The sequence below is a fragment of the Pipistrellus hanaki genome (genome assembly GCF_964339955.1).
Source record: "Pipistrellus hanaki genome assembly, chromosome: 8".
NCBI lineage: Eukaryota > Metazoa > Chordata > Mammalia > Chiroptera > Vespertilionidae > Pipistrellus > Pipistrellus hanaki.
In genome coordinates this window covers 73,387,935-73,403,136 of record NC_140510.1, presented here as the reverse complement: position 1 = coordinate 73,403,136, position 15,202 = coordinate 73,387,935, and the positions used below count along the sequence as shown (strand labels likewise).

The window sequence follows — 15,202 nt, the reverse complement described above, 5'->3', positions numbered from 1 at the left end:
TCCAGACCCTCCATTCTCAACCTTATGGACTACGAGGCCTTTTCCCTCCCCTCCCAGCTCCAACCGTTTCGTCTCTGCTGAACCAGGTGGCAGCTGGGCTTATGGGAGGCTGGGGACCAGTGAGGCCTCGGGCTGTGTGTAGGGGGGTCCCCTCTAGTGCCTGTAGGAGAGGTTGGTCCTTCGGAATGTGACTGGGGAATGGAGAACGTTTGACATTGGTGTGCAGAGCACAGAAGTGCCACACCAGTCACCTAATTCCTTCCTGCCCTGAGTCTGGGGACCAGGCCTGGAAGGTAGACCATCTGGCCCAAGGAGAGTATTTTCAAGCCTTCAGAAGTGGAACATCCATGGCGCCTGCCATCCCTTTCCTCTCTCCCATTTCTCCTTGGAATGGGACAGTGTCTCCTATATCTGTCCCACCACACATTTGGGAAACACATAACACGTTTGATAGCACAGGTTCACAGTTGGAGAGCAATTTGCCTGCATAACCCGAGAGAACATGAATTTGGGGGTGTGGGAGGGTGGGTAGGCATGTGTTAACGAAAAAAACCCCTTTGAAACCTGTAAAGAATTTTTGTGAGTTTATTTGAGTCAAACTGTTGACATATGTCGGGAAGCAGAATCTCAATGAATTGAGATAATGCTTCGAAGAATGGCGGGGTTACATTTCTATTTATACACTGAAATCAAAGGAGGGACATAGGTGGGTTACATGAAATTCATTGGTGATGGAGTAAGGAGGCGGGAGAAAGCAAAGTGGTGGGAAACTCCTGGGATTGGATAAAAAGTAAAATGATGGACTGGTACTCAGGTAAGTGCAGGAACAATTAACATGATAATGAAGAAATTTGTGATATTTATTCTGGCACCCACCATATTTGGTTGTGCCCCAGGGGCTCTGGAAAAAGGGAACTTACAAGTTACCCTGACATCTCATAGATATGTTATCTTAGAGGCAAAGAAAAGGCAAATGGGCTGATTAAAAAGATCGAAGTTGTTCTTTGGGAAATTATCAGCCTAGAACATGACTACCCACTATAACCTGTTTGTAGTTAAATACTTAATTTTCAAACCATCTTTTGTGGTTATTTTAGGTTTCTAAGTTTGCAAGACTGCCATGCAGGCCTCCCCTGAGCTTGTCAGGTTAGCATGTGGCTCTTTTCTTTCACACATGGAATGCTGTGGACTGAATGTTTGTGTCCTCCCCAAATTCATCTGTTAACGCCTAACCCCCAAGGTGATGGTATTAGGAGGGGGGGCCTTTAGGAGGCAACTAGCTATTGAGGACAAAGCCCTCATCTATGGGATTAGCACCCTTTTATAAAGGAGACCCCAGAGAGCTCAGCAACCTTTCCTCCAAATCTGGACACAATGAGAAGATAGCAGTCTGTGAACCAGGAAGCAGGGCTCACCAGACACTAAAGCCGCTGGCACCTTGATCTTGAACTTCCTGGTCTTTAGAACCGTAAGAAATAAATATTTGTGTGTGTGTGTGTGTGTGTGTGTGTGTGTGTGTGTGTGTGCTTGCGCACGCTTTAAATAAATCTCCCAGTCTATGGTATTCTATTAAGATAAGACATGGACTAAGACAAAAACCCCTGAAGATACTGTAGATCTTCAGGATAACGCAAATGAAAAGAAGAATTTTGATTTTCTATTATATCTTTTAGTGAAAATTTGTATCCTAAAACATGATCATGCAGTGACCAAAACTACAGAGAATGATTTAAAAATGCTAAAATTGCCCTGACTGGGTGGCTAAGCTGACTGAAGCATTGTCCCATACATCAGAAGACAGTGGATTCAATACCCGGTTGGGGCACACATGGGAGGAAACTGTTCCATGTTTCTTTCTCACACCGATGTTCCTCTCTTTCTCTCTACCCTTTGCCCTTCTCTCTAAATATCAATAAAACATGTCCTTGGGTGAGGATTAAGAAATAAAAAAGCTAAAATTATCATTGACATTTGGGAAATACCTCATTTATTGCTCTGATTTGAGAGTTTTAAGGGCAATCATAAACTTTTTCATTTCCTAAAGAAAAGACAAGATTAAGACACCCGGATGGACCAAGGTGTAAATGTTGAAGGATCATCTCTGGGAATCTGAAAAAAACAAAAGAAAGGCAGATGGTTAGTAATGCAGTGTTGTTATACTGAACAAACAAAACAGAAACAGAGAACAAACTGATGACTGTCAGGTGGAAGGAGGCTTGGGGGCTGGGTGAAAAAGGTGAAGGGATTAAGAAGCATATATTGGCAGTTACAAAAGAGTTATGGGGGTGTAAAGTACAATAGAGGGAGTACAGTGAATAATATTGTAAGAACTGATGTATGGCATCAGCTGGGTATGAGAGGTATGGGGGGGGGGGGATCCCTTCATAAGTTATATAAATGTACACCTGAAACTAATATAATACCGAATGTCAACTGTAACTGAAAAATAAAAAAGAAAACAAAAAAAGTATTAAATGGGTCAATCAAGAAAATCTGAAAATCACTGCAGTAAAATAAAAGCTGAGATTCAGAGCTGCAAAAATAAAAAAATTGTCCGAATTCTGCTGGCATGTTCAGCTCTGTCCCTCTACCATGCCTCCTGGGGAGCAGCCAGCATCCGTGACCAGGAGACCGAAACCCCCCCTCTCGGACCCAGAGGGGGCAAGACCCGGGAAGCAGCCTGGGTCCTGATGGCATCACTGGACTGCCCTGAGCTCCAGAACTTCCTTTTGTTTCAGAAAAGCAAATCTCTTTTCTGTTTGTTATATGAAAAATGTAATTCGGAAGAAAAGTTATTTGTTTTTTAAAAAGAACAAGTCAGTATCCATTTTATTCTTACCAAAATCTAATTAATTTTCACATTTCTTGAGTCATAAATCTCCTCATTCTCATTATGTTTGGGGATAAAATGCATCTTAAACTCAGAAGCCCTGTAATGTCTAATGCTATACCAGACTCAATTACGGCTGCAGTAAGCAGTTGAATATAGAAGTAGTCTCTGATTGTTCTAGAAGTGTTTTCAGCAGCTGAAAAATGAAACTGTGTTCTGTGAACATGTGCCCAGTGACTTAATATTTTTATTAAAAATTTTTTTATTAGTTTGCTTGAAAGATACTTTCCAAATAATTGAGTAGATCAGATATATAATTAATCTAATTTGGTTATTCAGGTAATTCAAATACCACATCAACTCCATTTTGACCAAATATTTAAAGAAATAACCTACCATGGCCATTTGCTATTTTTTTAAAATTTATCTTTATTGCTCAAAGTATTACAGATGTCCTCCCCCACCCCACCTTTTTTTTTTTGAAATCAAGGAAGAAATAAAAACCTCCTGGAAACAAACGAAAATATATACCATTTGCTATCAGCACTGACTCAGTTGAGTGCACTTTTTTTTGCAGCTGGAAACAATGAAATATCATTTTAAGAAGTTCACTCACTTTACAGGCAGCTGCTTTAGAGCATCTAGGAAGTAGCAAGTGGAGGATAAAAGAGAATTTCCGTTGAAAAAGACGAACATGCCCTAGAATTCGGTCACAGATACCAAATTCATACCGATAACCTGGAAGCCATGGAAAAGGGATCCCAGCAGGGGCCTCTCCTCGCCATCCTTACCATGTCGGTGAACTGATCCACACAAGCCATCCGAATCTCCTCAGGCGTCGCCGGGCTGTTCAGGAGGAAGGTGTTGGCCAACCCCCTCTCTCTGCGGGCAGCAGCCACTGCATCGTAGATGGCGAATAACACGGAGTTTCCCATGAACATTCCAGCCTCACCCAATCCCTGAGAAGGAGGGCAGAAGGCAGTCAGGAAGGCATGGCTCCTTCAGGACTTGTCATTTGTGTTGACACACATGTGCACTCGCACACTCTCATGCATACTCACCTCCTCCGGCTTTATAACTCTCAGAGTGGGGTGCATCTGAATTGCCGGGCACCCCCCCCACCCCCAATGCCGATTGGTGTGTGTGGGGAGTAGTTAATGAAAATGCCCCAGAACATCAGGGTGGCAGGGCAGCTAACAACATCTGTTCCCCTGTCCAGGTCCAGAAGACCAGAGCCCTTGGTGCCCTCTAGAGTGCTTCAATTTGGCCTCTGGACCAGCGATATCTACCTGGTGTGTTGTGGCTGAAAACCACTGCTCTAGGCCATTTGTGTTTAACTCAAACCCTCAACAAAAGAACCACAATCTTTGTAGCTGAGCTTGAAAGACAGTGAGGTGTTTGTTGCCTTTCTTTGTGCTCACTTCTCTGGTGAATGCTGGATGCTTTTGAATGAACAGTGTGAGGGCATTATATTTTAAAGAACCCTCCCTGCTTCTTGTACTGATTTTCCTTCTTTCTTCCTTCAAAGGAGTCTGGTTCTTGTTCCGTGTCCAGGGCCTTAGTAGAAAGATGAAACAAAAAGGGCCCAAAGCAGATAAAGACTACCCTGGGCTGTGGCTTTTACTCTGAGGCAAATGTGGAGGAAAAGGTGGAGCTGGCAAAAGAAGGGATTTCCTGTGAGGTGAGGAGAGGAGGAAGGGGAGCGAGTGTAGAGAGGTCCTGTGCCCTATTTGGAGCACAACTGACCCCAACAGGCAAGGTTGTGTCAGAATAGTCTTTAGAGATATCCCTGGCCAGAGTCTGTGCAGAGGTGGAGAGAGTACCTATTCATATAGAAAGTCTCATCTTCCTCCCAACTCTGACTACTGGGAAACAGAGGTAGTCTCCTGAAAACCTGAGGTTAAAGTTGCCATGTGTCTGGCCAGATGTGGGCTCAGAATGGCACTGCGGGTGGAGAAGTTGTGCTTTTGTACATGTGTTGGAGAATCTTTGCTGCAAGTCTACATGGGCCAGTTAGACCCTAGGGCCATGGAGCGTGTGCGTCCATGGCTATTTTTTATCAATGGCTATTCACACCTCAGAGCAAATCATCCTCAGTGAGAAATTTGTTTGAAGCCCTTTCTAACTTGGGGAGAGAGTGGGCAGAGGCAATAGGAGCAAGAAAGGACTGAGTTTGGAGGACATGTGGGAAGGGTGCAGAAAAGAAGGCTCTGGGCTGGGGAAATTGGCCTACAACTTCAGCTTTACCTCCCAGTGGCACTTAGCTTCATGAGTCAAGATGTTTGACTTCTTATTTTATGTAAATATACTGAGTGGCCAAATTATTATGATCTCTGAATGCATAATAATCTGGCCACTTAGTATATATCCTATATAATAAAAGGTTAATATGCAAATTGTCCCCTCAACCAGGATTTCGACCAGCAGGCAGGCTAGCCAACCGCCTATGTCCCCTCCCTCTGGCCCAACCCATGAATGAATGCATACATCGAGACTCTAACACACACACACACACACACACACACACACACACACACTGACACACTGAGTGGCCAGATTATTATGCCTTCAGAGATCATCATAATCTGACCACTCAGTGTATATTTCATGATCTCTCTCAAGAGTGAGGACTCCACTTGGGGTTTTGAAGGCAGTGAGTACCACTCTGCCACGAGTTTGCTCTCCCCTCCCCCATCTCTCTCTGGGCCCTGCAATTCCAAGGAGAAAGCAAATTTAGGGGACTGTCTCATTATTTCTTGAAGGAACAGGTTATTATGGGATGAACTGTGCTCCCCTCCAATTTACATGTTGAAGTCCTAGCCCCTAGTACTCAGTATGTGACTATAACTGGAGATAAGGTCTTTCGAGAGGTAATTTAGTTGAAATGAGGTCTTTAGGATGTGCTTTTAAGAAAAAGAATTTAAGCCGAGAAAGAGAGAAAGAAAAAGAGAGAGAAGAGAGATAGAGATGAGAGAGAGAGAGAGAGAAAAAAAGAGAGCAAGAGAGAGAGAGAGAGAGAGAGAGGGAGAGGGAGAGAGAGAGAGATCCGACCCATGTGCCATATAGAAAGGTGATCATGCGAAGACACAATGAGAATGGCCATCCTCAAGCCAAAGAGAAATCTCCGAATAAATCAAGCCTTGATCTCATATTTCCAGCCTCCAGATCTGTCAGTAAATATCTCTGTTGCCTAAGCCATGCTAACTGGTATTTTGTTATGGGAGCGCTAGCAAACGAATAGAGGTGTTGCGTTCTTACCTTGGATGAGTAGATGGCTATGGGATTTCGGGACCACATCAAAGTAACATAGAACTCTTGCGGTATTTCTGTGACGGTGGGGATTTTGTAGTCTTCAGGACCCCGAGAATAAAGCACACCTTCCGGGGAGTATTTCAGTTCTTCTATGGTATATAATCCCATGCCTTGGATAAATGCTCCTTCAATCTACAGGCAAAAATGGCACAGTTTATAAACATATGATGTTTGTTGAAAATGTATCCCAATGAGATTGCAAATGGAGCTCTGAACCATACATAGTAAGTCATTCTTGAAAGCATTGCAGAGAACTTACACAGGATCTTTCAGCATCTGGTGCTTGCCATCCTGCCTGGCCCTCTAGACTTAGCGCTTCTTGCCCAGGTACCTCACATTCCAGGGACTCAGCACTCGTCAAGTTCTGGGGGATTCTCCAAGCCCACCAGATTCCTTCAACCCTCCAGTTCTTTGTAAAGACAATTTCTCTCTTTACTGCTCCCAACCTCAGCTTCTCCACTTGGCAAACTACTCTCTCTCTCTCTCTCTCTCTCTCTCTCTCTCTCTCTCTCTCTCTCTTGTTTCACTCTGCCTCTCAGTGACTTATAAATATTATGAGGTCTGGCTTTAATTAAAATAAATACGTTTTATTAAAAGCCATGTGAGTTCTATTACCTACAAACTATTACGCTGTGAGAAAAAAGGTTCACAGTCCCCTATAAAGGGGTTATCTGCCTCAAGGTTAAAAAACTGAAGGAGAGTTACATGTTTCATTCTATTGTATTGTAAAATTACAGAATAAAGTAAACATCTAAATGCTAAATGTGGATACTTCCAAATGCTTGTCCCTAAAGGAAAAGATTCAAGTCCAAGAGTTCCAGTCTAACACATTGCTGGTTTTTTCTGATGATAACATTTCCCTTTTGGCCTTTGCTTAAGCAACAAAGAAGCAGGAATAAGCTGGTAAGAGCAGATAGGAAGGCGAAGGAGAGGTGGGGCCTGAGGCCAGCTGTGCGTGTCAAACTTTACAGAATCTCAGGTGCAGGTTAAATGCGCAAATTACACATTCCTGCCCAGCAAGCTTTTGATGGAGAAGCGGGCCTGGGTGGGCACAGGGACCCACATTTCCAAGAAGCACGGTAGGTGCTTTCCTTGCTGAGTCGGAGGACCGCACTTTGAGAAACACTGAGGGACCAATGAAACGGCCCCTCAAAAAGCCCATAGGCCAACCTCGGCCAAACATCTCCTTAGGACTCAGGAAGGCAGGAAGCTGTTGGCAGATGAAACCACATGTCTGTCTGTTGGGTTTCAAGCCAAGTGCTCAACCTGTCCAGCTACTCAGGCCTAGGCTGGGGCCTGGTTGGCAGGTTCCGGAAGCACTTATGTGGCTGGCTTTATTTTGAGTAACAAGGCTACCGGGGGAATAATGCAAAGCTACAACAACAGCAGGAAAGGCTTTCACTTAAAGCTGAAAAAGGCTTTGGGTGTGTTAATTTACTTGTGAGATCTAAATCAGAAATTCAGCCAGAGAGAAATTGTTTTTTTAAGCATTTCTTTCCCCCTTTTATTTCTCTAAATTGTTTAGTCTACTTTAATTCAATGTGCCTATGAATATGAATGGGGCTTTATTATTATGCTTTTATATAATATCCCCTAATTATAAACATCAATGTTTGTTGAAGAACATTAGAAGGCAGGGAGAATTATAAGGCAGGATAAATTACACATATTTCTGCCACATAAAGACAACCACTGCTAACTTTTTCTTGAAATTTCTTTCAATTCTTTATCTATTTGTGTGTGTGTGCAATATATGACATATACTGCAGAGTACCTGTAGCAGGTATAAGCATTTGGAGAACTCTGGGAAATAATGTTCTGAATGGAATTGACCCAAAGTCCCCTCGGGGCGGTCTGGAGCCACGCACCTGCCCGATGTCCAGGGCCGGGTTGATGCTGTAAGCGGAGTCCATGAAGATGTTGGTTCTGAGGAGCTGCGACAAGAGAACACTCAGGATGGAAAAGAGGATTTAAAAACAGATCTTCACTGCATCTGTCTACCACCCCCGGGTACCCATGGGCAGTCAGGGTGATTATTATCCACATAGAAAACGCGCCCATAGAAACACTCACTCGGTGACAGTGGAGAACACCCACCCCCTCTTTACCTTGTGAGCCCCAGTCAGACAGTCGACTTCCACCTCAGAACAGCCTGCTCCATAAACAAAGTATGGCCAAGGCTCCCCTTCCCCCTTCTCCCAGTCCATGTAGGTCTGGTAGTCTCTGCGAAGAGAAACCCGAGGGAGAGAGAGGCTCCTTCCCGCCTCGAGGCCTGATCCCGGGGGGCCCTCTGGGTCCTGGAGATGAACAGAGTGCTCACCCAGCACCAAAGGCCTCTCTGATCGCCCTCCCCACAAGGGTCCCAGCCCAGACACTGAAGAAGGCCCATTGGTGTCTGAGCCCTACTCTCCATCATGCAGCTACAGTGCTAGGCCATGGGGGTGTCCCTCCTTGGCCTCCCCGAGCTCTCCTCCCTCACCCCTGCCCATGACTGAAGGGCTGACACGGGGTACTGCTGAGCACCAGCAACCAGCAGGTATCTGTGCACCAGGAGCCCCGCCATCCCTGCCTAAGTGTAATCTAAACCAACGCAAAAGCATCCTTTACCTGAAATACCCCGTAGAGGACAGGCTGATGGATTCCTTGTAGGCTTTTTCAATCTGAAAGAGATGGTTGATATGAAGACATGTAAGTGCGGGGACATTAGTGGAATTCCGTGCTGGGCTCCCCTCCTCTGTGTGCAGCACCCTCTGCCCTTCACCCCGAGCGAGACTGAGGCTGCCTATAGGCACAGGCCGTGCTTCCCCAGGGCGGCGCCCTGGGACCCTCCAGAGCTGCACAGGGTTAAGTTTATTATTTTTTTCTCCCTTTTTGGCTTTTTAAATTAGAGAGAGGGAGAGACTAGGCCATATTCATATGCAATAGGCGTATACACAGGTAGGTGTATATATACATACACATATACAAACACATATATGAGTAAGTGCCTATGTGTGCATGCATGCATGCATGTAACCTGTTTCCCTGAAAATAAGACAGTGTCTTATATTAATTTTTTCTCCCAAAGTTGTGCTAGGTATTATTTTCAGGGGATGTCTTATCTTTCTATGTGCTAGGTCTTATTTTCGGAGGATGTCTTATTTTCAGGGAAACATGGTAGTATGTATGTATTTTCACCCTGCTTTTTTCCATGTCATTTGGTTGGCTGTCTCAGTATATTACATCAGCTTCCCTGCTGGAGTACACTGGGTAGAGCTGGAGATAATAATAATGATGAGAATTGAGATAATTATTATTGAAAGCAGAGTAACCTTTTGGCATTTGGTATTTGCCGTGATCTCCATTGCTCTGGAGATCAGGCCCTGTGGCTGGGAGGAGCCTGTGCTCAGAGGGCAGTGACTGTGAAGGGTGTTCTGCCAGGTGTGTTCTAGGGCAGAACGAGGCTGCTGTCACGCAGTGAGAAACAAGGCTCCTCAGTGCAGCCACGGGATGAACACAGACTCCCTCTCCCTCTCAGAAAAGCAGAAGCGAGTGCTAGTAAATGCTTTGCTTCTTGTGTGGGCACTGCCAACCAGCCACATTGAGGGCATTACCTACCCATCCAGATGCATTTGCCTTCTTGGGCAGGCTAAGGCGGACCACTCACCCAGTCCTCCCACTTTCCCTCCGGGTTTTTCTTGATGACTGGCTTGAGTCGGGCCATGAGAATTTGGCAAGCGTTCTAAAAATAAGAATTTGAAATGACATGGGAAATGAAAGTCAGAAGGAATAGCACAATATTCAATATTCAAATCAATTCAAACGTAGATGCCAGTTTGTAAACCTGCTTCCTAGGCCTCTAGGCAGAGTTTCTCAAACTTGAACAATGTATGGAACCCCTTTGAAAGAAACAAATATTCTGTGGATCCTGCAGTGTTAAAATTATTTTTTATTATAATGATGTTTAAATACATGCTAACATAAAGCTAGGCAGAGCCGCCTTAGGGTTATAGCTCTTTTATGTCTACAAAGCAAAAACCCAAATGACAAAGCGTGCAGACTAATCTATTATTATATACCAATAAAATTTGAAATAACATTAATTTAGTTGATGGATAATGTTTTCCTGAAGCTGAATGGCTGCTTGGAAGGTGGAAAAAGTCTCAACTGCTACAACACAGGTACTTCGCCGGCCATGAGTTTGACATGCTTGGTCTAGTTCACAGATCGATGATCAACCACTGAACCACATGGACTGGGCTTTAGCTTCCTCTCTTAATTCAAATACAAATCTGCTTTAACATACTCTTCTCAGACTCAGAATACCCCTCCAGCCATCTATTGGTTTCCATTTCTTATGTTCTATCATCCCCTCTCTGGGAATGTTCTCTGGCTTCTTATGCATTCAGGAAATCCCTGCACTCATAAATCTATCTTTGCTGTTTCATTCCGTCTTCAATCACTGTCCTCATTACAAATGCATGCCTTCCAAAAGAGTAACATAACCAAGGCAAACGCAAGTCGCACAGTTCCTGCCAGTCCAAATATCAGATGGCCTTCCTCTTGTGATCTGACCATATACTCTGGCACATAACTTTAGGCTCAACAATCTAATGCTACACTCAGGTAAGTTTTCCCTTCAACAGAGTGAGGTATAGCAGAGACCGTTTGTCATTCTTTTGTGACATCTGAACTCCTTTTTGTGTGTGGAGAATTTTTTCACAGTATATTTCTTAGTAGAGTCACCTCCTCCTATTGGAGCTCCAAGTGCCAGTTACAAATTTTTCTGTCTTTCTTTGCATTAGAGAAGATTTCAAAATGCACAAAAGTGGAGAGAATAGAACAATATTTCCTCTTACACCACTTACCCAGTTTTAACAATGAGCATTTATATCCCAACCTCACCCCAGCAAGCTACCATTTTCCTCCCTCCCCTTGGCTCCCTCTGCTCCAACCATCATGACCCTCACAGCTCCTCAAGCACAGTAAGGGAGCTCCCTCTGCTCCAATTCCCTACACGGAGGGCTCCTGTCCCTGCTGCCTTCAGACCAGGTTCAAGGGTCACCAACCAGTGCCTAGCCTGGTTTCCTGGCTTCTCAAGGTCACCCTGACACTTTTAATTTCTCGTTCCATAATTTCCTTTATTTTGATTCATAGCACCTGCCATTATGCTTCCTTCTTTTTCTTCTTTATTTATAATTACCTAATAATTTATTATTCATTACCTGACTAATTGTAGGCTAAGGACTCTAAAGGACGAGACTGGCACAATAGCTGACAAATAGCCCCTTCACCCAAATGGGGTGCTTCTCTCTCCCCGAAGCAGGCCTTGCAGAAAAAGTGGCCACAGACTGCTCCTCACCAGCCTCAGTGGTGTCAAAGGGTTGGAGCTGAAGAGGCTGGGAGGTTGGAGTGAGGGACAGGATTGCACTGCGACAGGTTGGTGTGCTGGCATCTCCATCTTCTCAGGATGGAGTGGCAGGAAGGGCTTTCTCCATCACAATCCCAGCTAGAGACACTCCACAGACACTCAGAGAGCTTAGTGTGTGCCCTCTAGTGGTGGGGGCCTACAGATCCCTATCTGCTGCTACTCACAAGCCTGTGGGTGAAAGGCAGCCCTCAGCAGCCCTGGAAGTCCTGGGCCATCTCTGGGGGAGATGTTGTACTCCGTCGGGATGGAACGTGTGGTGTGCGTGTTGCCTGGGGTATATTTTTTCTATTTTATTGAATTCTCTCTATTTAACCATTCCAGTTTAAGAAGACACGATGAAGACAAAACCAAAATGGAATCAATTTTCCCTACTTGCTGCTTTCTTTGCTTTGTGGCATTTAAGAGGCAGCTTATGTCTATTTTGGTAGACATCAATGTACTAATGCTTATTGATTTACTTAATCCATTAAGTGTTGCATTTAACTTGGAGTTATTCAAGATTTTTTTCCCCCCAAGTCATTTTTCTTTTCTGTACGCTGTATTCCCGTAGAAATGACCTGGGATTTAAGAAGGATTCTGGGGTTCTGAAATGAGCAGATTCACCTTCCTCACGGATGGCAGTCAATTTACATCTACATTGGAGCCTCTGTTATTATTGCAGCCAATGAGGCCTCAGCTTTTGCCATATGTTCCCTCCGAAAGTCTAATGTGATCGCTGATAGAGGGCCTGGAGCCTCAAGAAGCCTTAGTGAGCCTCCAAAAATCTTGGTAATCAACCCCACAGGGAGCCCTTTGAAGAGCTGCAGGCAGTGTGAAGGGCGGCCAGGTGACATGTTGCCACTCCTTTCCTTCTAAGGAGCGCTCTCCCCATTTGCTGGACAGAGCTCTGCCCAGACTAGCCGATGGAAGCCAGTGTGTGGAAAGGCTCCCTTCTGAGACTTCCTATATTTTTAGTCTTCAGATAAAGAACTTTATTTTGTCTCCAGTGTGGCTGGAAATATTTACAGAGCCCTAGAAGAAGGTTTCTGTTGTCAGCTGAACTTTACCCATGGACTTTAAAACAATATTATTCTTATATGTATTTTTTTGGTGTGTGCAACTATCACTACTATTTCCAATATGTTTTTTTTTATCACTCCAAATAGAAACTCTATAACCATGAAGCAATAACTTCCCACTTGCCCTTCCCCCTCTTCCCCCCCCCCCACCCGCCCGACTCCTGGCACCCTCTAATCACCACTTTTTAAAAGGACCCCATCTGTAAGGGCTTCCTGCAAGGGATGAGGTGCCTCAGCAGAAAGAGGCCGGAGGAGGCCTGGTCTTTGGGTGGGGCTGGAGCAGGTCACAAGTGGCTAAAGCCATGGGAGAGGCACTGACCTTGCTATCCTTGTTCAGAAGGGACTCTCTAAGGAGCTCACCATGGTGTCCAACAGGGAAGGAGTCAGGTATAGCAAGGCCAGGCCACACCAATGCCAGCCTAGAGTGTTCTGCCTCTTTCCTCTGTGCCCTCTCTTTCTTGGACTTTACAAGGGTCTGGAATGTAGGCTAGGAAGCTTATGGGGGGCAGGAGTGCAGGGAGGGAAATCAGGGGAGCCAGCCCCACCCCCTTTCCACCTGTAGGCCCAAGCTGTTAAGTAGTAGAGACACTGCAATTGGAAGTACATTTTGGAATTTTGGACTGAACATTTTAATTATTGAATGAGATGGTTTACGCAAATAAAAGTGATTAATGAGTGTTTAATGATCTTAGGTTGATTAGAAAAATTGAAGATAGATTTCCCTCAAGGGGAGGGAAAAAGAGGCCCACAGGGGAAGCTTCAACCACTCGAAGTCTCGCAACCTCTTAGCGAAGCGCCTAAAACCAGCTGCCTGACCTTTCTAGGCTTCAATTTCAGTTCCCATATGAGAGGGGGTGGGGCAAGGTTATTTCCAGCACCGTGACTGGGTGACTGAGAAATGAAAGAAAAGTCACCTGCACCGCTCTCCCGTTGATGTCTGTCCCCATGGACCCTGCTGTGGGGGAGGGATTTGGCACGGTGACTGTGCTTGTTTCCGACAGGTGGATATAGGAGACGGGGATGTTCAGTTCACGGCTAGCCACCTGCCAGAAGCAAATGAAAACCACCATTGATATCATTGACTCTAAGCCTCCCTCCCCTAAGAGCTTTGAAATTTTACATATATATATATATGAGAGAGGAAAGGAGAGGGAGAGAGAGAAAGAGAGAGAGAGAGAAATATCAATGATGAGAGGGAATCACTGATTGATTGCCTCCTGCATGCTCTGCACTTTTAAAAAGGGGATTTTTTATTTTTAAAATGGGAAATTTCTTATCGCAAATAATCTCTTGCTCTTTCAATAACAGTATTAGGAAGATTGTTTTGAATTAGCACACATAATGGCCCACCATTGGTGTTGCTAAGTAGATTGTGAATAATAAGAACATAATTTCTCATCCTATTAAACACATTCATTTCTAATGAAGATTTGCATGAACACAATGTAGCTTTGAGCAGTTGCCATAAAGCCAAAAAATACTTTATCTTTGAAAACTGGAATCGCATTTTTCAGAAGACTTTGATGAGACTTGGTTCTTTAGTATGCAGGAAAAAGAATATAAGATATTTTCTCAATTCTAATATCCATTTCCATCAGTCTTTGGCATTTATGTGTTCCTGATATCAAAATGAATGTGATAACTGACCTGTGCACTTAGTGTGATGGTATTTCTCCTGCTCAACAAGAAAGGAGTTGTTAAACTGACTGTACGGTGTGATAGTCTTCCACAGTGGAAAAAAAAAAATAGATACTTATCTCACCTGGATCATTTTTGTGTAGAGGCCTTGTCCAATTTCACAGCCACCATGAGCCACCAAGACAGAGCCATCGGTGTAGATGTGGACGAGAGCGGCGGCCTGCCAGGGAATAATTATAATACCAGTTTGAAAAACCAAATGTTGCCTGAGTTTAGCTGAGGTTACCAAATGAACAGTTTGCTCCACTGAGTCAATCTCTCATTGTTTATACTGGAGACAAAAGCTATTATTGGTGGCTACAGACAACCCTTTAACACTCTGCAAACTTAGGAACCGCCCCTGTAAAGCAATCATGTCAAACTTGCGGCCCACGGGCCACATGTGGCCCACAACAAATTTTTTTGTGGCCCAGCCAATATAACGGTATGTAAGGAACATTTTAATAACAATTTTGTAATTTAATTTTCACAATATCCTATTATACATAATTATTAATAACGAACTACAACGTCCGCTAATGACTGATTACTATCATTGTGTTGCATTCATTTTCCTTATGCATTTTCTATGCAGGCACACCATTTCTCTCCACTAATACTAGCAGCAATGGCCACGTCCTTAGCCTTGTATTGATTTGTTTGGTGTGTGCAACAGGAAATATTTTGCTTTTGGAAAACAAGAAAAATAGGTTTATTTGAGTTATGCTTATTAATTTGGACAGTTATTCAGTGTCTGGTAAATTAATATTCAAGAAAATATTAATTTTTATTAAAATGTTCTATTATTTTATGTTAACGGTTACTCATTTATATCAGCACTCTGTATTCAACACATCTCAATCAAAACAAACCTATGAAAATTGAAGCTTTTTTTTTTTTTTTTTGCGGCCACAT

The 15,202-nt window shown here is 43.9% G+C and overlaps 1 protein-coding gene across 1 annotated transcript in view; it reads right to left on the bottom strand.

Annotated features, from left to right (window-relative positions):
* Positions 1-1,967: 1,967 nt before the first annotated feature.
* Positions 1,968-15,202, bottom strand: part of LOC311627050 (aldehyde oxidase 4-like) — a gene marked incomplete at its 5' end in the record, with an annotated part of 55,845 nt that continues 42,610 nt past the window's right edge. The window contains 9 exons of the mRNA XM_084893177.1: positions 1,968-2,109; positions 3,622-3,789; positions 6,089-6,274; positions 8,011-8,076; positions 8,251-8,365; positions 8,750-8,802; positions 9,789-9,863; positions 13,525-13,653; positions 14,373-14,468. Coding sequence (XP_084749303.1) covers positions 2,056-2,109; positions 3,622-3,789; positions 6,089-6,274; positions 8,011-8,076; positions 8,251-8,365; positions 8,750-8,802; positions 9,789-9,863; positions 13,525-13,653; positions 14,373-14,468 — 942 coding nt within the window. The 3' untranslated portion in view covers positions 1,968-2,055. The remainder of the gene's footprint in view (positions 2,110-3,621; positions 3,790-6,088; positions 6,275-8,010; positions 8,077-8,250; positions 8,366-8,749; positions 8,803-9,788; positions 9,864-13,524; positions 13,654-14,372; positions 14,469-15,202) is intronic.